Source organism: Drosophila elegans, unplaced genomic scaffold (genome assembly GCF_018152505.1).
Source record: "Drosophila elegans isolate 14027-0461.03 unplaced genomic scaffold, ASM1815250v1 contig_476, whole genome shotgun sequence".
Classification (NCBI taxonomy): Eukaryota; Metazoa; Arthropoda; class Insecta; order Diptera; family Drosophilidae; genus Drosophila; species Drosophila elegans.
This window is the reverse complement of record NW_024545863.1, coordinates 7382798-7408343: the sequence shown is the minus strand read 5'-3', so window position 1 is coordinate 7408343 and position 25546 is coordinate 7382798. Positions and strand designations below refer to the sequence as shown.

At 46.1% G+C, this 25546-nt stretch overlaps 3 protein-coding genes across 3 annotated transcripts; 2 read left to right on the top strand and 1 right to left on the bottom strand.

The window, feature by feature from the left end:
* Positions 1 to 615: 615 nt before the first annotated feature.
* Positions 616 to 7914, top strand: LOC108140521 (activating signal cointegrator 1 complex subunit 3). Its single transcript, XM_017263331.2, has 6 exons — positions 616 to 842; positions 894 to 2578; positions 2632 to 3607; positions 3676 to 4084; positions 4145 to 7033; positions 7095 to 7914. The coding sequence occupies exons 1-6, from the start codon at positions 700 to 702 to the stop codon at positions 7557 to 7559; spliced, it is 6567 nt and encodes a 2188-aa protein (XP_017118820.1). The 5' UTR covers positions 616 to 699; the 3' UTR covers positions 7560 to 7914.
* Positions 7915 to 9060: 1146 nt separating this feature from the next.
* Positions 9061 to 10316, top strand: LOC108140447 (ELAV-like protein 4). Its single transcript, XM_017263178.2, has 2 exons — positions 9061 to 9208; positions 9280 to 10316. The coding sequence occupies exons 1-2, from the start codon at positions 9195 to 9197 to the stop codon at positions 10160 to 10162; spliced, it is 897 nt and encodes a 298-aa protein (XP_017118667.1). The 5' UTR covers positions 9061 to 9194; the 3' UTR covers positions 10163 to 10316.
* Positions 10317 to 23530: 13214 nt separating this feature from the next.
* On the bottom strand, positions 23531 to 24736 carry LOC108140409. Its single transcript, XM_017263125.2, has 2 exons — positions 24519 to 24736; positions 23531 to 24260 (listed from the first exon to the last, which is right to left on the bottom strand). The coding sequence occupies exons 1-2, from the start codon at positions 24681 to 24683 to the stop codon at positions 23739 to 23741; spliced, it is 687 nt and encodes a 228-aa protein (XP_017118614.1). The 5' UTR covers positions 24684 to 24736; the 3' UTR covers positions 23531 to 23738.
* Positions 24737 to 25546: the final 810 nt, after the last annotated feature.

Genomic DNA, 25546 nt, shown 5'->3' with positions numbered 1-25546 from the left:
GTAACGTCTTTGCTTTAAATTCCCGCTTATGATATACGATATTGCACATATTTTCTAAGATGTGGCAACGCAAAAAGACTAGGTTTACAAAATATTAAAGCTAAAATAATTTCGATTCATTTGATTATTTTGAAAGATTACTTTTTAATCTCATGTAACTTTTGTATTCTATAATGTTTAAAATGCCTAACTGCTGTTTTTACAATAAATTATTTGATTAAATATAATTTATGTATATATACAATTTAAACATAATATTTGTTACTTACATTCGTTGCTGTTAAATTAACAGTAGTTGAAGGTTTGAGTCCGAGCTATCCGGTTTCCCAATCTTCCAGAAATGGAGTGAAACAAGGCTAACTGTGCAAGAACTTGAGTGAGCAATAAATAAGCAATAAAATGTCGTTTGAGTTGGATAAATATCGATAATGTCCGCCAAACATGGATGTTGGCATCGATGCTAATCCACCTTTAACAGAGAAAGTTAGCGAAACGTCGAACTAACAGCGAAAGTTAGCGAAGCGTCGAACTAATAGAGGAGACTGGTAAATATCGATAGTCTCTGCCAAACATCCATAGAACCGGTATTTGGAAACATCGATGACATCGATATTGGCATGTCGATATTGGCATAGATGTGTCCACCTCTAAAAAATAAAAAAAATAATACAATAAATAAATAAGGATAAAAGTAAGGATATGTGGGAGCCGCCGCGACTGAGTGCATCCTTGCGCACCAAAACGGAGCTGGAGGCGCGGAGCCGCCGCTTCAGCGTGCTGCGCCAGGCGCGAACCTCCTCCACTGCCAGCGCGTCCACGACGACACACAGCCACAACCATGAGTAAGTTATGATTTCACCAGCTGTGAAATTGCACTAACCACATGTTTGCAGCAAGGAGGAGCAGACCATTGCCAAGCTGCTGGCCCAGGTGCCACCGTCGAAGCAGCCCGCCGCCAAGGTGCAGCTGCAGAAGCTGCGCAACCTGGTCCAGGAGTGCATGGGTTACGAGGAGCAGCCACAGGTGGTGGAGCACGCCGCCCTCTACCTCTTCTGGCTGCTCCTCGAGCAGCGTGTGCTCCTGGTGGCCACCACGCACCGGCTGCACGCCATGTTCGGCCAGACCTTCGACCGCAAGCGCACCCAGATCCACGACTGCGTCCTGGCCATCGGCGATCTGCTGGAGGAGCACGAGCGGGCCGCCCTGAAACGCTGGCAGCAGGCGCAACGCCGGGCTCCCGGAGTGGGTCCCCTGTGGGGCGCCCACATCCACGTCCTGTGCACGCCCTCGGAGTGGATGGACATCGGCCTGCTGACGGACCTCGCCCCGGATGCCCTGCTCAAGAACCGCACCGTCAACAAGTTCTCCATGAAGTACAAATGCAAGTCCGCCCCGTCGGCGTCCAAGAGCTCCGAGGCCGCCAAGCTGAGTCCGGAGCTGCAGACCCTGCTGGGGATCTCCGAGAAACTGGACGACGAGCACCTGTTGAACCGCGTGGGCGACATTCTCGGCTCCAAGCGCAGCAGTGAGGAGCTGCAGAACGAGCTCATGGAGCTCCTGGGCTTCGACCACTTCGAGCTGGTGGGAAAGCTGCTCCAGGATCGGGACAAGGTGGCCCGGCAGTTGGATCAGTTTGCCACTCGATCCCGGCGCGTCAAGGAGGTGAAACAGAAGCGCATCCAGACGGCGGCCAGTGGAGGAGCAGCGGCTGAAAGACGGCCCACTGTGGCCAGCGCCGTGGTGGTGCAGTCGGCCCAGGAGAAGCAGCTGGGCAAGATGCAGCGCCGCGAGGAGAAGAAGCTGCAGCGCATCATGCGCAGCATCAAGGACGAGGAGCCCGAGGACGACCCGAACTGTGCGGTGGCCGTGTCCGTCCAGCAACTGCGCATGCAGCACCAGCGGAAGCTGCTGGAGGCAGCCCAACGGGAGCCATTGCTGCTCAGCACCAAAGCGGCCAAGGCGGACTACAAGCACTCCTCGCACAACCAGCCCATCCACTACCCTTATGTGTTCGACAGCCAGCTGCTGGCCAAGCAGCACGCCGGCTTCATTGGCGGCAGTCGGATAACCCTGCCCGACAATGCCCAGCGGGTGGACAGCAAGCAGTGGGAGGAGGTCAAGATCCCGGCGAGCGAACCTCCGCCGCTGACTGTCGGCAACAAGCGCATCAAGATCGAGGAACTGGACGACGTGGGCAGACTGGCCTTTGCCAACTGCAAGGAACTAAATCGCATCCAGTCAGTGGTCTATCCGGTGGCCTACCACAGCAACGAGAACATGCTGGTGTGTGCGCCCACGGGCGCCGGAAAGACCAACGTGGCCATGTTGTCCATTGTGCACACGATCCGCTGTCACCTGGAGCAGGGAGTGATCAACCGGGACGAGTTCAAGATCGTCTACATAGCGCCGATGAAGGCGCTGGCCTCCGAAATGGTTGATAACTTCTCCAAGCGTCTGAAATCCTTGCAAATCGTTGTGCGCGAACTGACGGGCGACATGCAGCTGACCAAGGCGGAGATGGCCGCCACCCAGATACTGGTCACCACGCCGGAGAAGTGGGATGTGGTCACCAGGAAGGGTAAGTTATCTTAATCGAAATGAGAGTTTGGTAATACCCAATTTCCTTATCAGGCAGCGGCGATGTGGCTCTGATTAGCCTGGTAAAATTGCTAATTATTGATGAGGTTCACCTGCTGCACGGCGAACGAGGTCCGGTGGTGGAGGCCCTGGTGGCACGCACCCTCCGCCTCGTGGAGTCCTCGCAGTCCATGATCCGCATTGTTGGCCTGTCGGCCACCCTGCCAAACTACATCGATGTGGCGCACTTCCTGCGCGTGAATCCCATGAAGGGCCTCTTCTATTTCGACTCCCGCTTCCGCCCTGTTCCGCTGGACACCAACTTCGTGGGCATCAAGTCGGTCAAGCCACTGCAGCAGATCGCCGACATGGACCAGTGCTGCTACCAGAAGTGCGCCGAGATGGTGAAGGAGGGTCACCAAGTCATGGTCTTCGTGCACGCCCGAAACGCCACTGTGCGAACGGCGAACGTGATTCGCGAGCTGGCCCAGCAGAACAATACCAGTGCCATATTCCTGCCCAACGACTCAGTGGCCCACGGCCTGGCCATGCGCTCGATTCAAAGGAGCCGGAACAAGCAGCTGGTGGACCTGTTCTCCTGCGGCCTGGCCATGCACCATGCGGGCATGCTGCGCGCCGACCGTCAGATGGTCGAGAAGTACTTCGTCGAAGGCCACATCTCGGTGCTAGTCTGCACGGCCACCCTCGCCTGGGGCGTCAATCTGCCGGCCCACGCCGTCATTATCCGCGGTACGGACATCTACGATGCCAAGCACGGCAGCTTCGTGGACCTGGGCATTCTCGATGTGCTGCAGATCTTCGGACGCGCCGGTCGCCCCCAATTCGACAAGAGCGGAGTGGGCACCATCATCACCAGCTATGACAAACTGAACCACTATCTCTCGCTGCTGACCAATCAATTCCCCATCGAGTCCAACTTTGTCAATTGCCTGGCTGACAATCTCAATGCGGAGATCGGTCTGGGCACCATTACCAATGTGGAGGAAGCAATCGAGTGGCTCAGTTACACGTGAGTTGATCTGTACTTGCACTTTCCATGCAATATCATTCTTATTTTGGTTGAATACTACTCTTTAGTTACCTGTTTGTGCGAATGCGAATCAATCCCCATGTGTACGGCATCGAGTATGCGGAACTGCAGAAGGATCCCACACTAGAAGCCCGACGGCGCGCTCTCATCATGACTGCCTCGATGAGTCTGGACAAGGCTCGGATGATGCGCTTCAACCAGCGCACCATGGACATGAATATAACCGACTTGGGTCGCACTGCCTCGCATTTCTACATCAAGTACGACACTGTGGAGACTTTCAATGAGCTGATGAAGCCATTCATGAACGAGGCTGAGATATTGGCCATGATTTCTCAGGCGCAGGAGTTCCAGCAGCTCAAGGTGCGCGACGATGAGATGGAGGAGCTGGACGAGCTGAGGAGCTACTACTGCAAGATAAAGCCCTACGGAGGCAGTGAGAATATCCACGGCAAGGTAACCACCAAACTTTACATAATGTGCTTACATTTTTATAACTATTCCATTCCTTGCCAGGTCAACATTCTCATCCAGACATACCTGTCCAATGGGTACGTGAAGTCCTTCTCACTGAGCTCCGACATGTCCTACATCACCACAAACATAGGCAGAATTACCAGGGCCCTGTTCTCGATTGTTTTGAGGCAGAATAATGCGGTCCTGGCCGGGCGCATGCTGCAGCTGTGCAAGATGTTTGAGCGGCGGCAATGGGACCTCGACAGCCACCTGCGACAGTTCCCAGCCATCAATGCGGAAACCATCGACAAGCTGGAGCGACGCGGCCTGAGTGTCTACCGACTGCGGGACATGGAGCAGCGGGAACTAAAGGAGTGGCTGCGAAGCGATCGCTACGCCGAGCTGGTTATCCGCTCGGCCCAAGAGTTGCCCATGCTGGAGGTGGAGGCCAGTTTGCAGCCCATCACCCGGACGGTGCTGCGCATCAAGGTGGACATCTGGCCCAGCTTCACGTGGAACGATCGCGTTCACGGCAAGACGAGCCAGAGCTTCTGGCTGTGGATCGAGGATCCCGAGTCCAACTACATTTACCACTCGGAGCTGTTCCAGGTCACCCGGAAGTTGGTGATGAGCGGTCAGGCGCAGCAGCTGGTGATGACCATCCCGCTGAAGGAGCCGCTGCCGCCGCAATACTACATCCGAGTGAGCAGCGACAGCTGGCTCGGCAGCACCACCTGCATCCCACTGTCCTTCCAGCATCTGGTGTTGCCGGAGCACCATCCGCCGCTGACGGAACTTCTGCCCCTCCGCCCGCTGCCAGTCAGCTGCCTCAAGAACGTCCTCTACGAGTCCCTCTACAAGTTCTCGCACTTCAACCCCATCCAGACGCAGATCTTCCACTGCCTCTACCACACCGACAACAACGTGCTCCTGGGCGCTCCCACCGGCAGTGGCAAAACCATTGTGGCGGAGATAGCCATCTTCAGAGCCCTGAACCAGAACCCCAAGTGCAAGGTGGTGTACATTGCTCCGCTGAAGGCGTTGGTCAAGGAGCGCATCTCGGACTGGGAGCAGCGTTTCCAGCGCTCTTCGCTGGGCCTGAAGGTGGTGGAGCTGACGGGCGACGTCACGCCAGACATCCAGGCCATCCGGGAGTCACAGCTGATCGTGACCACGCCGGAGAAGTGGGACGGCATCAGTCGCTCCTGGCAGACGCGCGAGTACGTGCAGCATGTGTCGCTGATCGTCATCGATGAGATTCACTTGCTGGGCGAGGATCGCGGACCGGTCATCGAGGTGATTGTCTCGCGCACCAACTTCATTAGCTCCCACACGGGGCGGTCCATCCGAATCGTTGGACTGTCCACAGCCCTGGCCAACGCCCAGGACCTGGCCAACTGGTTGGGCATCACCAAAATGGGTCTGTACAACTTCAAGCCGTCGGTGCGTCCGGTGCCGCTGCAGGTGCACATCAACGGCTTCCCGGGAAAACACTACTGCCCCCGCATGGCTACCATGAACCGGCCCACATTCCAGGCCATCCGCACCTACTCCCCGTGTGAGCCGACCATCGTGTTCGTCTCGTCGCGTCGACAGACGAGACTCACTGCCCTGGACCTCATCACGTTTGTGGCCGGCGACTCCAATCCCAAACAGTTCCTGCACATCGCCGAGCACGAAATGGAGCTGATCCTGCAGAACATCCGCGACCAGAACCTCAAGTTCTGCCTGGCCTTCGGCATTGGGCTGCACCACGCCGGTCTGCAGGAGCAGGACCGCAAGTGCGTGGAGGAGCTGTTCCTCAACCGGAAGATCCAGGTGCTGGTGGCCACCGCCACGCTGGCCTGGGGCGTCAACTTGCCCGCCCACTTGGTGGTGATCAAGGGCACCGAGTACTTCGACGGCAAGGTAAAGAAGTACGTGGACATGCCCATCACGGACGTGCTCCAGATGATGGGCCGCGCTGGCCGACCGCAGTTCGACAACGAAGGCGTGGCCGTGGTCCTGGTGCACGACGAAAAGAAGAACTTCTACAAGAAGTTCCTCTACGATCCGTTCCCCGTGGAGTCCAGCCTGCTGGGAGTGCTGCCGGAGCACATCAACGCCGAGATTGTGGCCGGAACGGTGCAGTCAAAGCAGGCTGCCCTGGACTACCTCACGTGGACGTACTTCTTCAGGCGGCTGCTCCGCAATCCCTCGTACTACCAGCTGCAGGGCGTGGAGCCGGAGAATGTGAACGCCTTCATGTCCAGCCTGGTGGAGCGCGTGGTCTACGAACTTTCGGGGGCCGCCTGTCTGGTGGAGCGGGACGGATGCCTGGTGCCCACCTTCCTGGGGCGAATCAGTTCCTACTACTACCTGTCGTACCGCACAATGAAGCACTTTCTGGAGGACCTGCAGCCGGGCATGAGCACCAAGGAGGTGCTGCTCGCCATTGCCGATTCCTACGAGTTCGACCAGCAACCCGTCCGGCACAACGAGGACAAGTACAACGAGCAGTTGGCCGAGATGAGTCGCTTCAGGCCTCCGTCCGCCTCCTGGGACTCGCCGTACACCAAGACGTTCCTGCTACTCCAGGCCCACTTCAGCCGCCAGTCGCTTCCCAATTCGGACTACCTGACGGACACAAAGTCGGCGCTGGACAATGCCACCCGAGTGATGCAGGCCATGGTGGACTACACGGCGGAACGTGGATGGCTGTCCACGACGCTGGTGGTGCAGCAGCTGATGCAGTGCGTCATCCAGGCGCGCTGGTTCGACGGCAGCGAATTCCTCACACTCCCGTCAGTAAACGAGGACAATCTCGACGCCTTTTTGAACATACCACACGATGATCACGACTACTTGACGCTGCCCGTGCTCAAGGAGCTGTGCCGAAGGGAGTACGAAGTGCTGGCCAGACCCCTGCGAGATGCCTTCGAGGAGCACGAGATCGAACAGATGTACAAGGTAAGTCTACCATACGTTTAACCTTGGATAAATCTCTAAAAAGTCCATGTAAACCTTGCAGGTTATTCAAGATTTGCCCGAGATAGCATTGCAAATATCGGTAGAGGGTCGCTATATGGAGGATGAGTACGCCAAGCGACCGCTGTCACTTTCCGGCGGCACAAAGGCGGAATGGATGCCACTGCATGCCAACGAGGACTACGTCCTCACAGTGAATCTGCAGCGTCTCAATGCCAGTGGACAGCGGAGAACTGGCGGCCAAAGCTACACGGTGCACTGCCCCAAATACCCCAAGCCCAAGAACGAAGCCTGGTTCCTGACCCTCGGCTCCCAGGCCAGCGATGAGCTGCTGGCCATGAAGCGGGTGTCCATTCGCGGCCAGCGCTGCTCCAACCGCATATCGTTCCAGGCAACGCCGCGTCGCGGACGTCTGCAGCTCACTCTGTACTTGATGTCCGACTGTCTGATCGGTTTCGACCAGCAGTACGATCTGCACTTCGAGATCATCGATGCTAAGGAAGTCTAGGAATCCCGGATGGGGTCTAGATGGTATAGCTAAGACAAATTACGTAGCATTCTGTAGATTTGAGGCTTAACTTTTAGTAAATGCTAAATGAATTTCCCGTTGGTTCATATGACCTATGAACATTTTTCACAGCCACTGTTAGCACACCTTAAGTTTGTAGTCAAACTGAAAACTGAACTTGCGTATTTGTTGTGTGATCCGCCAATATGTATAACATTTTTATTATTAGTAACTTGCTTCGACACGAAGCTCCATTGTTAAACAACCATGTAGAACTAGCATGCATAACCTTCTATGAATTTATGATGTAATGATTTTCCATTATGTGAAGTTAATAAAATTTGTATTTAAATGATTTGGAGTTGTAAAAGCTTTAGGAGCTAAACCTGTTTGAAGTATAAGTGAAATTAAGGGAAAAAAAGTTATAAACTGACCTAAAAAACATTTAACAAAAGATTAAAGAATTAAAATCTCCAGAATCAGGTAAAATATATCCCTGTAAATCATTTGTCCTTCAGTTTTTTGGTATACAGAAAAAAGGTTTTAAATCGTACAATTATACCGCCGCTAAGCTATTCGCTGTGAAAATATGTAAACGACCCACCTCGTCCAGATGTATTGTTTACGTGAGGCGTCTTTTAATGGCGAGTTTTATCTGCGCCCTGCCCAGTTCTGGCCCGCTCCCCCACCCCCACACATGGCGCTGAGAAATGTAAGCATATTCCGGTGATTAATGCAGATGCCCACCACACCGGGCTGATCTCCTGGGGGAGTCCTCGAGCAGCGGGCGGATAAGGAGCCGGCGGCCTCCTAACGCACCGCACCGTTCGAGTAATTAAACTTGATTAATTGTCTAGTCAGCATGAAGGTAAAAATCGGCGTGGCCAGGATAACAAAACGGAAATGGAAATTAATTAATATGAGGCTAAATAAAACAAAAATAAATAATGAACAAGTTTACTTTGGCAAATCGTGGCAGAAAACTCAGTGGATATTCGATGGCCGATCACCACGCAGCCCATTCAATAAGTTCGAGTGTTCCCAATTGAAAACATCCAATTTAATTTAATTTTCACCTGCCCAGTTTTCGCATTCCTCAGTGCAGTACTGCCAACTTCGCGAATCGGCAACGTTGAAATTCCATAATCAGCAAACAAATAAATAACAGGTGGAAAACTTTTCAGAAACTTTTGCACCTTGCGCACATAAAGGGTTTCATTTTGTCTTGGCACGCTAACTTTTTAGCCCAATCAGCGATGGCATCCAGCTGATTTCATTTAATTTGCATCCAGCCTCCAAAAGTAGGAAAAGGCACTGCCGTTATTAGGTGAATGTTTAGGTGAATAATGTCATTGTTATTATTTTATTTTATAACATTTGATATGATATACAACACTACATCTTACTAGGATCTTCGACTCTATTTTCGAAATTAAATAGTCCTGCCTAATATTTTAATTAATATTCTTACCTTTTCTAACATTGTTTTTTCGACAATGTCCACCACCACACAACTTTTGACATATAGAAATCCAGCGACAGTATTGGCAAGCTTTGGAAAAAAAAGCAAAAATTACATCTGTGAGGAGCTTTCACTCAGTCGCAATTTATTTTTGATTTTGTCAAATATTGAAAATGGGTTCTTCTAAGTAGGTGTTTTGTGTTTGCGAAAACTTTTAATTTGCAATTGTTTTATATTTTTTATTTTATGGCTTGAAAGCGTGGACAGCTCCAGAATAAAGTCATTCATAAACTTCTCATCTCCACCTGGTCGGCACACCAATGGCCGGAAGCAAAAAATAACTAATGTGCCCGGTTCCAAGGAGCCCAAAATCCAGATGGTGCAATGGAGTTACGCCGGATACGGCAGTTTCCAAGCCGGAAGTCAGGAGGCGCCCAAGGTATCGCAATTCGCCGGACGTGGAGACCGTACGAACCTCATGATCAACTTCCTGCCGCAGGACATGAAGGAGGCGGAGCTGCACGCGATCTTCTCCAGATTCGGCGAGATCCGCAAGTCCAAGATCATCCGCAACTCCGTCACGGGCAAAAGTTGCTGCTACGGCTTCGTGGACTTCGTGTCCAATCGCCAGGCGGCGGCGGCCCAGAACGAGTTGGATGGACACCAGATCCGCGGCAAGCGCCTGAAAGTGTCCCACGCCAGGCCCTCGGGGCAGGATAACAGGAACGCCAACCTGTACGTGGCCCACTTGCCGAACTACATGGATGAGCAAGGGTTGCACGACCTCTTCTCCCCCTACGGCCCCATCTTGGACGTGAATATCATGCGGGACAAGGTCACCAAGCAGGGCTGTGGCGTGGCCTTCGTGCGATACGAGCAGTTCAAGGACGCCAAGGCGGCCAAGCTCGCCATGGACCAGCGCCGCATCAACGGGGCCTACCGGCCCATCACGGTCAAGTTCTACGAGCGCCAACTGAAGGAACACCCTTCCCAGGGCCGTGGTGGTCCGAACCAAACCTCTAATGGCCTCCAGTTCAAGTTAACCCAGCCGAAGAACAAGCGACGTCTAAAATCTCCACCGATCTCCAATCGCCGCATGGAGACGGAGCCTGAGAGGGATCCCAAGCGTCCACGAGTTTGAAATCCCTGTGAATCCCAGCAATCATACAATTGAAATTTATTTCAACATTTCACTATATAATCTATGCATCTTACGTGTCATATTCAGAATTAACTCAGAACAAATGTTTGCAATATTTCGCCATATTAATTATGTATGTTGATAATTATATATAATATCATATCAAGTATAAAAATGACATAGTTTGTAATATATTTTGCAAAATGCATTTTAGATTTTGTATATTGATATTAATACACTTATTATATCAGATATAAAAGTGCTATCATTCTTTTATATCATTACTAGCCAAAGGAGTTCAAAGCATTATTTTGTATTTCGTTTTCCAAATGCTTATTTCGTTTGCCTAAGAAACACTTGACCATCAAATCAAATTCTTGTGAGCTGCATTTTGGATTTATACCCGCCTTCCTTTAGGTAGTCCAGCCCAATTAATTTCTGCCTTAACGTTTTCATTCAGTTATGCATTTGGCTGCCCTCCGTTTTCTGGCTTACATAAATAATTCATTATTTTGCCGCAGGAGTTTGGTTTATCGTTGGCAAACAAGCCACTCCTACAGACACGAGATCCTCGGTCCCTTAAAAACATTAACGGCTTTATCAATCGCCTGGTACCCTCGACTTACCCAGGGGCTGCCAGTTGGCCCAAAAGGTGCGTCTGATTCGGGGTTTCTGTTTCTGATTTCAATTTCGGGATGCATGCAAATAAATAATGAACACAAAGGGCGCATAAATATTTGAAGATCGCAAACCGAATAAGCAGGAAAGACCCACGAAAGTAGGTGGGAAACAAGTGAATTGAAAATTATTTCCAATTCGTTTGCTTTTCTCATTATAATTGAGGCGCAAAGCCTCTGCATCTTGGATTCGGTATCTTGTCCAGTTCCTCAGTTTGTTTCCCTTTCGACTGTTGCTCTTGTTTCAGCTTTTGGTCCATTCAGATTTAACTTACAGATTCTGTTCACTTCCCTTTGCCTTACAAGTGCCCTTTATTTATCGAAGCAAGATGCACTTTTTTGTACCCGAGGTATAAATGGTCTTGCATAATCAAGTGTTGGCTGAAAGGGAATAATTTACAGAAATATCTTGCACTGAATATTAATTGCTTATTGTCAGTATTCATATACCACAAAACTCCAAAAATGTTTATTTTGACATAGGTATATTTATTTTTTATTTTATTTTACCTGCCTTGTCCATGAGCTACACGTTTAAGTAACATATATGTTACGGAATGCATAATAAACCCCTTTTAAACGGAAAGAAACAACTGTTTTGAGCAAAAAACCCAACCGCAAATTCCTTGACTCCTTTTCATACAATGAAAAAAAATGTGAAAATTTACGAAACTTTTTAGAAAAGAAAAATGCAAATGCATTTGTTTACCCAATTTTTCAAACAAAAACTAAACGGAAGTTGAAGAGATTGCTCTTTTGTGAATTGAATGCCCTGTGATGTATTAAAAAAGAAAATAAGACAAAGGCGTAATGAAACCTAAAATTGAGAACAATTGTATTTCAACTTCATCTTATGCTAGAAATGCAAATCAAATTTTCACTTCCCTTTTGTTTAAAATTTTCATTTCATTTTCCTTGACAGAGAGGCGCTCGTCCCTAACAGGATATGGAGTCCTTGGACAAAAAGGGCTGCAGCCCCTTGATAAGCAGATTATACGCTTTTCACTATTCTCATCCTTTACCGCCTTGGGCGGTTCTGATGGAGAATGTTTTGGGGATTTCCATTGGCTCCATGGCTCAGTTTATTGTTGTATTGACATTTATGGCATATTGTTTTCAACTGGGATTACTTTCGGAGAAGCGATTTGCTTTCAATCAAATTGTATGCGTTTAAATTATGTTCGAATGTCAAGAAGCGAAGTCCAGGACTTACTTTAGCAGATTTTCCTTGCATTTCTCACCAGCCTAAAGTATTTTACTTGCACATTTTCCCTTAGCGATTCCGACTCATTTGTCTTGCTTTGTCCGCAAGCATTAAGCAAACAGACTGCCCACAAATTGGCAAGGGAGGAAAAAGCGGCGGAGGCTAAAAAGCTTGTCAACCAAGCCGCCCCCACGAGCGTCACGTCAGGATAATTAAGAAATTTTTCAGCTCCCGCTTGTGGACCCCACTTTTGTGGCCCTTGGTGGTGCGACACTCGCTATCGAAATAAATGGAAATTGATTGAATTCCATTTGGCCAGGCCAGGAACCGATCCAAACCTAACGCCTGCCTTTCAAATTAGGCGAAAACTAATGAGCTATGCACATGACCATCGACAGCAGGCATTAAAAGTTGTCCAGCTTCCGACTATCATTTTCAAGGGGGCATTACGTTTGAAGGGGCGAGAAAGTCTTTCTTTCCCCTGCGGAGAACATTGAATCATCAAGGGTGTTTCCTGAGTTTGGGGAAGTGTTCAACCATTGCAGGTTTGGTAATGGCTAACTATTACAGAGTTCACTCGCCTGCAATTTCTGTTTTATTGAGTTCTAGTTAACAAACCTGGAGTAATGGATATCCCATTTATTGAATAGTATAGGAAATCATTTCTCTGAGTACTTCAGTAAATATGACAATAGAAACTGGATAAAAAGATAAAAACTGTGAGGAACAATCACTATACATAGATGTTTAAAAGCTACCTGACGATTCTCGCTCTCCGGTTCATTATGAACTCCAACGTCAACTCCTTTTCCAAATGATAAAGTAGCTACGAGGACCTTCGAAGGGTCATATAATTCGCCAGGATTCGTGACGGGATTGTCAGCCAGTCCGTCAGTGGAATCAGTGCATGCGTGCCCCATTCATCATCGTCAGGAGCACAACACACGCAGCTCTAACTCAACATATTGTTGCAACATATTTTACGTGAGGGGTTACCGTAGCTACTACCCCAAATCGCTCTTGCCTGCGTGGAGATTTTTTCAATTTTTAGCGAAAATTACATCATCACTTATGCTGAATGAGATTTCCGCTCGCTCCTGACTTTGCTGAATTATTAAAAAATTTCTTTGTCAACAAATCACTTGGCTCTGGGATTTGGCGTTTGGGGCGCTTCACTAAATAAGGCGTAGGTCATACACACACATGCGATTTACATTAGCCGCTCCCTCCGACATCACACAAACAAAAAAAAAAAAGATGAAAAAAAATAGAAATACGAAATTTAAAAACGTCGCAAAGAAATTTGTTAACGTTGGAGGGTTGTTTTGCCCACACACAACTCACAACCCCCTGATGATGTATGACGGCAAAGGTGGAAAATCGTTTCCAAACATAATTCTGTTTGCCTGACACCTACAACAGTCGCATAAATCTCGCAGCTCTTTAATTCTGGTCCTGGGCCGGTAAACTTAAAGCCCTCACTTCGACTCCGGCTCCGCCTGCGGCAGTCGTTGACAAATTCAATAATTTTTCCCATCACAAAGGGAGACTTTTTGGTCGGCGTCTGAGGCTTGTTTTTCTCTGACGAAAGCGACCAAAATTGATTGACGCTGATTTGAGTGTGCGGGCGGGGGAGAGGGGCGGCGCAAGTCCCTGGCTAAATTTAATTTCGCCCCAAAGAAAAATCATACGAAATCGACACCTGCCGAGGCGCCGGAAAATAATCAAAATAAAATATGGATTTACCTTTGTTCCACGCGCCCGAAGGGGAATCCCAGTTGGCGGAGCAGGCGAGTCTACCAATCTGCAATTTGTCTTGTTCTGGCGGATGTGGGTGTGTGTTGCGAGTGTTGGTGTGTATGTGAGTGTGAGTGTGTGTGTGTGTGCTTGTGAGTCTTTTAAGCCGCTCGGCAAACAAGCGGAAGTTTCCCCACGATGCGTTAATACTCGAAAATTTGGCCGATAAGGCCGTGTTCCCTTTCCACCCGAAAGATAATGCCGGAAAGCTGGATGCTGGGCGTTTTCCTATGGTTTGAGAATGGGTTAAGAGTTGGCCACGACTGCCTGCTGATTACGACAATAAGTTCATTCACAGGTCTATGCTTCAGTGGGTTCAGACCCAGTTCTGAGCTGAGCAGATTTAAACTTTGAGTGCCTATATTTAGATCTAAGGAGAATTTCCATCTCAGCTTAATAAACTCAGCTTTAGCTAATGCTTGGGCATTATCTGTTGCTCTCAGAAATTTCTCGCATTTAAGGAATTAATAATATAATATAATGTTCAGCTTAATATTCGGTTGTATTTGATTTCTTTGGTATTGATACTTTGCCTAGACCTTTCTGAATGGAGTTTTCCCACCCACTATTAGCCCTTCTTATCGATATGAAGAAAATGCACTTGGCGGAACGTTACACGAAGTTCGGAGCCACAAATAACCCCAAAGTTGGGAAGATAAGCGCGGAACATTGGCAGGCGAAAATAATTTGCCAAACGCGGAATGCCAAAAGTTGGCCGGAACGGGAAGCCCAGACCAAATATTGCAGACACATTACCGCGCTTCAATTTCAATAATGTGGAACACTCGAGTGTGAACACAAACGTGCTCCGAAAACTATTCTGGGCGAAATAGTTCGCCAACACATCTGTTGGCATCTCGGGCAAAAGAAAGGCCAAAAATTGGTATTATTGAACAGCAATAAATTTGCCTAGAACACAGGAAGTGAATGTGGATGGGACAAGGGCTGGGAATGGGATTGGTATTCGGATTGGGATTTAGAATCAGATGGGAAATGGGCAAAACAAAAACCAACTTTCAGGCAAAAATGGGCAAAAGTTTTAATTACCCATAAAGATGTTCGAACACGAAACAAAAACTACTACAATGGAAGGGGACGGAGGGTGGAAGCAAAGTGTTATGGCAAATGACTCGGTCTCGCCTCGGTGGAGGGGCTCGAAATGTAATCGACGGCACCAGGCAAGGCCAGCGAAAGGATCCAAGGAGCAGCTCCCCTCGTAAAGATCATAACGCATTAAATTGGCCCACAAATTGGCCTCCTCTTGGCCTGGCCCATTTTTCAGAAATCAATGGCCAATAAGTAGGCAATGGCCAAATCGTTTCCTACTCAGTCAGCCGCCTCTTCTGTTGTTGAGTAATCGCAATTTGGCAAGCGATGCTCAACTGCCCAACTGCTGGTCCAGCTGGCCAGCTACTTTGCACTGTCATCCGTGGGCAGGACACGCCCTCGAGATATCCTTGGCTGTTGTGTGTCGGGCTTTGAAAAGTTAAGAATTCAATTGACCACGAAATCAAGATTATTGTACGAGCTCGAGAGCTGAAGTGGGTGGTGCAAAAGTCAAGCAAGGGCTGGCCACTCGGACCACAGTTGGCCTCCTTTTCCCAAGGATCCGGGTGGGGTTTTGAAGTTTATCCCTGGCCGGTCGGTTGGAAGTGCTGGCGGCTATCCACCGACCACTGACCACTGACTGACTGTCTTTACGGTTCCGGGAAGTGGTCATTGAAACCCCCAAAGAGCGGTGTCGAAGCGATGAGCTGGAAAGTGTCCGATAAATCCAATTCCGCTTGCAGCATTGGACTTATTAAACTGTCAGCGGGGATTCATTAGCTGGCAGGACAATTAAAGGCGACAAGAGTTGTATGTGAGATGATGAACTGGGCACTGACATGTCAAGAAGTTGGGCTATGGGGTGCTACAAATGCCAAACAAAGGATTATTAATTTCTATTATTTTAAAGCCGCAGAAGTTAAAATAAACTTCAATGCAAAACAAGCATCTAACGCCCATCAAAAACAAATCTTTATCCCATTATACAAAAATTATAATTTAATTCCCAACCTAATAGCCCCCAGCAGATTCCCATGCTAATAAAATATCTATTTACACTTTCAATCATATTTCATCGGACAGTTTGCTCAGTTTCCGAAAACATAATGTCTGGCAAGCACTCAATTAGCAGGCAGTTCGCGACCATCAGCCAAACCAGGCTGGCATATAAATACAAAAAGGGCAGCGTCCAATTGGGCGAAGCGATGTCCATGTCCAGTTTTGGTTAATTGAAAGCAAACAGAACAAAACGCAGCGGAAATGCTGCTCAAACACGCTAGACGACATCAGCGAAAGCGGGATGGGGAAAGTGGCAATTTGGGGGGTGGCAGCCAACCCCTAAATATTATTTATGCCCCCCCCGCCATATATTGACCGTTCATTTCGGGGCTTTTAACGCCTGGAACGTCTCTGTTTCTGTTCCTGTTTCTGTTTCTGTTTGCCCGCCTTCGTCTGGGTGCGCCGACGGACAATATTTATTAACTCGTGACCAGTTAGTGGACCGAGCATTTAACATTCGCCGGCCGCTGATTGTTGGTGTCGCCTTGCACGGAAATTAGTGAAATTGTATCGTCCTCGACTCCGTCGCCCCGAGGTTGTAACTTAATTAAGTCCGAGTCGATTTGGGCGGGCCAGCAGCTGCTATTTGGGCAGGAGCCGAGCAATTGACACAGTGACACCAAGGAGCCACTGTCCTGCGGTTTCTGGCCGTGCATGGCCACAATGTTTACATAACTCGTCGTTTCTTGTGCAAGTTGGAAGGGGAAGGGTATGCATACTTAATGCTGAGCTGTGTCAAGGGTGCAGGATTACTGTTTGAATATTGATTAACAATTCTGTGAAATTCTAAAAATATATTTAAAAATGAAAAATATATTGTTGATAGAAGAAAGTTTTAAATTGAATCTTCAGAAAATAAGTAGAAATATTTTATATAAATACAAATACTAAGCATTAGTTTCAGACCATTTTAAAACAAAGTTTTATACACTTAAAGCGTATTTAAAAGGCAACCTAACCTTACAGTTTTCCACACTCTGCTTGTCGTTAATTTTTTGTGTTGTACGACTTTTGGCCCTTTCATGTCAAGGCAGCATAATTTTCAAGCATTTAGCCTGGCCAACCCGGAAGCATTTGGCTTAAATGTCTGGTCATTTATAAATAGTTCGTGTCCCACAGCCGCAGACGCGGCACTTGACGGAAATGGCCAAGAAATGAGCCTCCGTTTGTTCGACCGCACGAAAGTGTCACGACTTTCACCTGGATGGGGAATCCCCCATCCTTTCACCTGGGGTGTGTTTTCGTCCTGTTGACTTGGCCAGAAATTAGCACAACATTAAATAACACGATTTTGTCGCCGTGATAAGCGAGTCTCGCATATTTGTTCGCGTTGACCTGCCCTGACATGAGTTATGATCTTGTAATAATTGGGAAGGGGGCGCACCCCATGCATATTTTATGGAATTTGCTTTAATGGGCCGAGCGGATGAGTTATGTCTTAGTCCGAGTTGGTTTGGGCTAATTAGGTTAACGCTGTGAGGAGGGGTCAAGGTAGTTTTGGACTAAGACCTAGTTATGCTTACGGAATTACAATTTTACAAATATAACCGAAAAACGATATTTAAAAATATTGAAGACCAAATCCAAACTTGAAGATATCCTTGTAATTTTTTGTATTACTTTTTAACTATATATATTATATTATTTTATTTAAAAAGGCTTTTAAAGTTCTTAAAATATATAACTTGATTTTAGTCTGACTTCACCTTACACAAAATTTTGAGTTTAGTTAAGACGCTTTTGGACAAGTTTCGAAACCCGAGGTATTATAATGAAGTTAAAAAGAACCAATAAATGTATGCCTTAAAAAATTTTGAAGAATAAATCCATATAAAAAGTCCAAGCGTTGTAACTTAATGTTATTTTTTATTAGATATAATATTTTATTTTATTTAAAAAGCTTTTAATGTTCGTAAAAATATTATATCTTGATCATAGTCAGTTCTTAAAGTTTACCATATACTCATCGAGCTTAGTTAACATATTATTTTGGATAACTCTTCGCGCTCCAAAATGTTATAATAATCTATGTCAAGTTACAAACAACAAAATAAGGTAATCTTCAAAAAAAGATTTGAACTACGGAAATCTAGGCATGTTACCTTCCCATTCAATGGATCACTCTCCCTCTTCCTCAACGCAGTCCTCTTACATAAAAGTATTCCTCAATTAGCCAGACTCCCACTCATTTGGAGCTGGGACCCAGTGGAACTTAACTTATTTTCTGGTAAATGGCTGACATTTGTTCCCACATCCAGGACAGTCGCAGCGTCAGTCAGTCATTCAGTCAGTCATTCAGTCTGGCTGCCTTTGGGAGGCCGAGGAGCTGCGGTCATCCATTTCACGGCCCAGATCATCAATAACTCATGCCAGGCCAATTTGTACACTTTGGACAGTTTTGTGTTCGGTGTTCCCTTCTTGACTTTTGGCCAGCAGTGGAGCACTGAGCAGCGAAGAATAGGCTCGCCGGCCGAGACTGAAGCCACATTTCAAAAACAGTTTCCAGGGCATAAATCACTGGAGTGCTCCAGGAGTCTGAAGATTTGCCAGTGCGGGAACGGGAACGGGAACAGTTCGATTTGCCAGCTTCAAAAGTTTTGCAGCTCCCTCTGCCGCTGTCTTCTTTTGGACGGATGTTTTTTTTTTTTGGCTCCTCTTGGTTCTTTATCATGGGGCAAATTGATTTTTTGTTTGAACCAGGCCAAAAATAACGATAAATTGAGCAGATGTCACCGGGCGAGAAGAGAGGCCGAAACTACCGAGTTGAGTTGAGTTGAGTTGAGTTATAGTTGGGCTTGATGTGTGACTTTCAGTTACCTGCTTCGGAAGTTGGCCAGGTCTTTCGGTTTGGCCGGCCTGGCATATCGTCGCTTAATTTGTGGAAAATTGAGATTTATGGACAGCAATTCGATTCGTCTACTTCTTAAAGTTGTTGGCTAACAAATTAAAGAAATCTAGGGCTGAGCGGGTTGAGCGGATTGAGCAGAGCCCAGCTAATTATGATTAACGACCGTCTAATGACTGTTTTCGCCCTTCGCCGGCGTATCAATGTCACACATCAGCAGATTTCGCAGCTCGGCAGAGTTGCAAATTTATTGAAATTTTCTATAAAGCAGAAAGCAATCAATATTCGATACTTTTCCTGTGCACACATTTAAATCCTAACATATTGCTGCTTAAAAAAGGAGGACAAACATAACGACAATTTCACGCTACAAATGTTTCGATTAAAAATTTCCTTTTTTTGTGAGCCGAGGTCGTTATGGGGTTGCCAATAAAGCAACCACACCCCCATCCTCGTCAATCCACTCCGCCCCGGTCATATGTGCAAAGTGTAAGTAACGGGGAAAACAAAATACGGCGGATAGCGAAGCGGAAAGAGCAGGGAACAAGAATCCCCGGCAGCCACTCGCCGGACTCCATTTGATATTTGCTGAAGCACGACAATGAATAATAACTACACGGAATGCATATGCTAGCAAAAAAGGACGAACTCATGGAAATCCTAGAAGGGTTGAGCGGAATTTGCTTGGCGATTTAAAGAATTTCTCCTTTTTTATTATTCGATATTTGATTGAAGAGAGATGCCATTGAATATTAAGTAAATATTATTACAAGAAATCGTATAAAGAAGTATAGCTACCGGTTTCGAACTCAAACCATTCCCAGCCGCACAGCAATTACTAAAAGCTACTTGCACAAAATTGCAATAAAACTTTGGCAAATATTTCATATCAGAGACAAAGCCCCCGAACCTTTCGGTGCCTTGGCTGTATTTATTTGCCATTTACCAGAGACTTGTTTCATATTTATCAACGTCTGTGGCAAATAATTTTATTAACTTTTGCGCAAAACTTCAGCGATGCAGGGGATGGGCCAGACAGACTGTGAACTGTTCGCGAAAAGTTGCAGTAGGTGCAGTTTCGTTGGCCCTCCACAGACTGAGGATCTGAGGGGTCTAGAAAGGACGGGGCCGGACGCTGAAGCAGGGACAACTTTGCAATACTGGCACAACACTATCTGGAGCGCATATTTTATTATTATCCTTTCGCACAAATAAATATACTTTTGCGCAAATTACAAAAGGGCGCAACTAACTGGTGACTTTAAGTTGGAAAGGCAACTATATCTATGACCGTTACCCCTCTGTCCGCTCCCCCTCCCGCCAGCCCCACTTACTGGGCTGTGCGACAAAAAGTTTCGTCCCGATCTAATCAAAAATTCACTTAAAAAGTTTGCACTGCCAGTACGAGGCTGAATGACTTGAAGTGCAACCTTCGTGTTGGTGTTGCTGTTGGTGGGGCATTGTTGCAGCTCCTTTGTTGCATGTTGCAGGACTTCCACGGCCGGCACTTAATGAAATCTTTCTTGGGCCTCGTCCTTTCGGCCAAAAAGGGAGGATTCTAGTAAGTAAAGACAGCAGACTGGGACACCTTGTAAGGTATTCCCTTCGCCGGGAAATATAACTTGACTGGCTAAGAAGACTTTGCGATGGCTTTGAACTTTTTAATAAACAGGAAAAACATTTCAGGGTTCTCAGAACCATTTCATTATATTCAAAACTATTAAAAACTAGCTTAATTAAAAAGAAAGAGTACCTTAAAGTCGGAATTTGTTAAGAACTTTTTAATCCTTTCGCATCTGACACATTCCATTAAAGTGCACTTCCACTGCCCAATAGTGAAGCACTCAAACCAGCTTAAGTCAAAGCCTCAACCACAACAACGACTCCACTTTGATTCCTTCAATGCAAATTGCTGCACAATCGACTGCAATCGACAAGAGCTTGGAAATCATTTAAAATCCCTTAAACTTCGCTGCCACAGTGAGTGACACAAATGAAGTGTCAATTTTAATATCCCGAATGCAAAAATGAACCAGCAAGTTGAGCAGCCGGAGGAGGAGTCTGCCAATCTCCTGGGCACAACAATGGCCCATCCGCTTTCCATTCTCAATGCTCAACGCCTTACCCCGCTTTTCCGGCACAAATTGCATGAAAAATTTCGCGCACACTTAAAAAATTTTCAAGTGCAGTGCCAAAGTCAACGACTAAAGGTTGGGGGTGCTGTCTGGCTGGTTTTTGCTTTATTTTTGTCCCTTTTCTGCTTTTAAATTTGCACAAAATTGCAAATAACTTGCAATCAAGGTACAAGGAGTGCCGGCCGAGTGCAAGGGGATGGCAAAGGGAACTAACTTTGGAGTCACAACAAAATGGCGCTGCCTGAGTTGAGTTTCATTTCGCCGGGATCGTCGACGAATCAATTTGAGTTAACTCGAGTCTATTGTCTCAACGCTGTTTTGGTTCGCTTTAAGCTCTCCACAGGCCCCACACTCCGAGTCCTGAGCTTTTGTCGTCAGCTAAGGAATTTTTATGAGCTGCCTTGCCGTCGTCCTTCTGTCTTTCGGCTCTCAGTCGCGCCAACTTCAGTCCCGACTCCCGCTTGTTAATATTTCACCTAGATTGATACTGCAAAAAACCAGAGCGGGCTCACCAGGCGACATATATATACATATACCTATACATATAGATAGAGAAGGGAGCGGATCAGGGACCGGGACATCTCGCCAAGTGGGCACAAAGCAGCCAGGAATTTCATTATATGCACCCCGGGCCAAAGGACAAAGACATGTTTTTAATAGTTTCGCATGTTTGTGCAGCAGCAGGCTTTGTTTTTTTTCGGCTCCGAAGGCTCCTTTGCCCGCCTTTAGTTTCCCCTTTTTTAGCTCCGATTGTGTGCAGTATGCGCAAAGTTTGGCCAGATTTTTGCGCTTGCATTTTGAATAGTTGCATTTTTGAGCAGTTCGTGGTGCAGAGCACAAGTTGTGGGCCTGCTATGGGTTAATCGTAATGAGTGGGGGATGGGGTAGCTTGAAAAACTATCCGCAGAAAGCTCAACCAGACACAAGCAGACTTTCAAGTAGTGAACTTATTAAATTTTAGATTAACACAAACTAAATGAAATATTAAATTTCCTCTGAAATAAGCAGAGCCTTGTAAAACTTGTATTTCACATCGCTGTTCGAATAGTAGGCAATTTTCCTTTTTTATTAAGCATTTTAATACCAAGATAAGAAGCCTATTCATCTATGAGCCTTCGAGAAGGAGAACCTTATTTATGAACACAATTTCGGGGCGTAACTCAATCGAAATCGAAATCGAAACCTTGTTGCACATCTATTAAGAGCAAATGTCAAAATTAATTGGAACACGTACGCTGGGGTTCACTTGTTGGCTCCGTTTAACCCTTCCACCGATGTGCAACATTAACTTTCGTTTTCAGCTGGCTTTCCCTCGACTTTCTTTCCTTTCCTTTCCTTTCAGTTCCTTCCACTATGTTTTGTGTGCTATAAGTGGGCGTGGCCGGGCGTCTGGCGAGTCTGCGGATACTTTTGCAGCGTCATCGCATGATTACGTCGATTTCGGGGCCAAGTAATGATGTGGTGCACGAGCACACACCCCAATCCCAGTATCCCATTACACGGGATAACATTTGGACCGGCATTAGGAGAAGGAGCAGGAGCAGGAGCTGGAGCGGAATCGGTGGCAGGACCGGACACAATTATCGGAGCCAAAAGGGCTTTCAATTTCACTTGGTTAGCTGCAAGTAAACAGCTTTGCAGCTCCTCGTCCAGTTGGCTTTGGGTGGCGCTCAAGTCAAGCATGCAACCACCGCAAGCGGCACGCAAACGCATCAAATCAATGAAAGTGCCTTGGCCATCGATGCCCGCTCAGGACGCCCAACTCCGGCTCATTTGACCACGGTTTGCACTTCATTGATTCGCCCAAGAACGGAGGCAATTGAAAGCCAAATGGCACAGAGGAAAAAATATTTTTTCTTTCACATAGAATGCTTTGAAAGCGAAAGCAATACTAATTCTGTTTAATAGGGAAGTTCCTGAAAATATTGTTTAAAACGGAAGAAACAAGTTTTAGGTTTGAAACTAATACACTCGATTTATAGCAAATTAAATTTGTATCTTATTTTAAACTTATTATTCCAAATTTAAATGTGTAATTTTAAAATTATTAAACTCAGTTCACAACGTACTAAACAAAATAAAAATTACTTATATTGACAAAGGCTTTACTTTCCAAAATAAATACCAAACCTGCATTACTTCTCGCAGTGAAGCCAACAATGGTTCGATCTCCACTTAAAGCATTTTCATTCTCTTTATTTTCCACCCACTCTGCTGCATTGGGTTTATGAAAATGAAAATTGCCAAGAAAATCGAGCAACCAACAAATTCTTTAGCCCTAGCTCAGTTCATATTTCACAGTATTTTCCTTTGGAGTTTTGGGCTTCGTTATTGCACTTGTTCGAGCTTATTGCAGTACAAGCCCTCGATGTGCCCTCCCCATCAACGTTAAAAAGTGCATAGAAAAATACACTTTCGCCGGTACATCTCCCTCAGATATGCTTGCCTGATTTAATCGGAATACAAATCGATTATCAGCCGAAGGGAGGCATCAAAAATAGGTAAGAGAATAGAAAACAAAAACCCATACAGAATAATAGGGCTTCCGTTTTTTAAAAAGAAAAAAAAAATGGTATTTATATATTAAAGTCAGAGGACCCGTAATTTAATTAGTAAGAAATAGATTCAATTTATTTTAATTGCGTGTCTAATTATGTCATAATTTGTTTGTCGTGACCAAAAAGACAACAAACGTCGACCGTATTTTTTTAATGACCCCAAATAAAGCAAAGTGCATTTGAAATTAAATAGACGAATTTGATAAGAGTTTGTACTGATAGTTGTAACAACACAAGTGAGTAAATAACATAGCCTAAGTACAAATTCGTTTTCCCCAGCTGAGGCCCCAGAGCAGAGTGATGGAGCCGATGAGAATGGCCAAAGGAGCTGGACCGGTGGATCCATTGCACTCATCCGGGGACTGCTTGTCCCACGCAATCTGGGAAGCAACGCCGTTTTGCTCGGCTATTAACTGGACCAAGTCAATCATCGTCTGGTTGATCTCCCGCTGCCGAGTGAAGAGCTTGAAGAGCGGCACTGGCGAGATGCTGCCGAATCCGCAGATGAGGGCAAAGGTCTTGTAGTCCGTGTACATCAACTTGTAGGTGACTGTGACCGTATCGTAATGCAGGTCGAAGATCCCGAACTGGGTCGAGTTGTCCCAGGGAAAGTCCACGGAGTCCTCGGTGAAGTGCCACTCATTGTTAACTGTGCTGATGAAGTTCAAGTCCAGCGACAGGGTGTTGTCCTCGATCTCAGCGGGAACGGACACATTCAGGCACTCCAGCACCTGGACATTGGGCACTCGGGCAGCCTCATACCAGTAGCCAGAGAGCTAAAAGTAAATTGAGGAAATTAGTAGGCTTATCCAAACCTTAAAATTGTACATGACGAAGTATAAAGATTTAAACCATTATTCAAAAATTTCAAATATGTTTAAAAACTGAACAGTAGTCTTAGGGAAAATTGTATTGGTAAAAGAATATGAATCTACTTTAAATAAAGAATTTTCTTACTATTTTTTAACATACAATTGAATCTGTATACCGCAAAGTATTTCCATTTAAACTTTATAAATTGTGTGATTACTCACTCGCTTCAGGTTAAAGTTGAAACCGATGCTGTCGTTTCGGCAGCTAAAACCTTCGAGTGCCGCAGGCAACATGGGCATCCTCAAGCGACTCCCGGTAACACTCAATAAATTTCCGCAGATGCATAAGGCTGCCAAAATCGTAAAAACGTTTTTTTGAGCCTGCATTTCGATCCGTTCGCGGTGGCAACCTTTAGACAACTAAAGCGCTATGCCAATCCCTCAGTAGCTTTTGCTTCTCTAATGACGTGCTTATCAGCTGCGCTGACATATTAATGAAAAAATTGTAAATAAACGTTCGTGTTTTATATCTATGAGTCACTTTCGCTGATAAGGTTTAGACCGCTATCAGACTGAGTTATCTATAGATTTTTGCACGTGCACTTCCTAATACAGAGATCCTTTTCTACGAAATCGTACTTCCATAGCTTATAGTTGCATATTTTATTTTATTATTTTTTATTATTTTTTGTGTCTTTCGACACATCTGCACGCAAAGTTTTAAAAAAGAATTCTTGATCAATTAAGGTTTTTCTAGTATGTCTGTTTTATGACTCTCGTGGTATGCTTGTTCGGTTTAGGATCTGTATACAAAATTATTTAGTCTTCAGATATAGTCTTTATGTCAGTTTGGAAAGGTTAATTTAAAGCTATTGATTTATGAAAGGTAGTAGAAACCAAACTGAGAAAACACAGTATAAAGTTACCCTCCGAAGTTCTTCCACTCTTTGCTCTTCTAATGTGCGCCGATTTATCATTAAACACACGGCAGTGAATAAGAAAAAAAAAATATAACCTCTTAAGGTAATAAATATGATAAATATAAATAAATATAATAAATATATATCAATAATTGTTGATATGAAATCCATCGTAAATCGTAAAATATCTGTCACCACACCCATAGCTTTAAAAATAAGTCCCCCTTGTCTGGAATGTAAAATTTGATTATTAGTTTGGTGATACGAAGATACACGGAGAATAATCGCTTGGTCAAGTCAACAATAGAATTTTTAGTTTTATGCCTTACA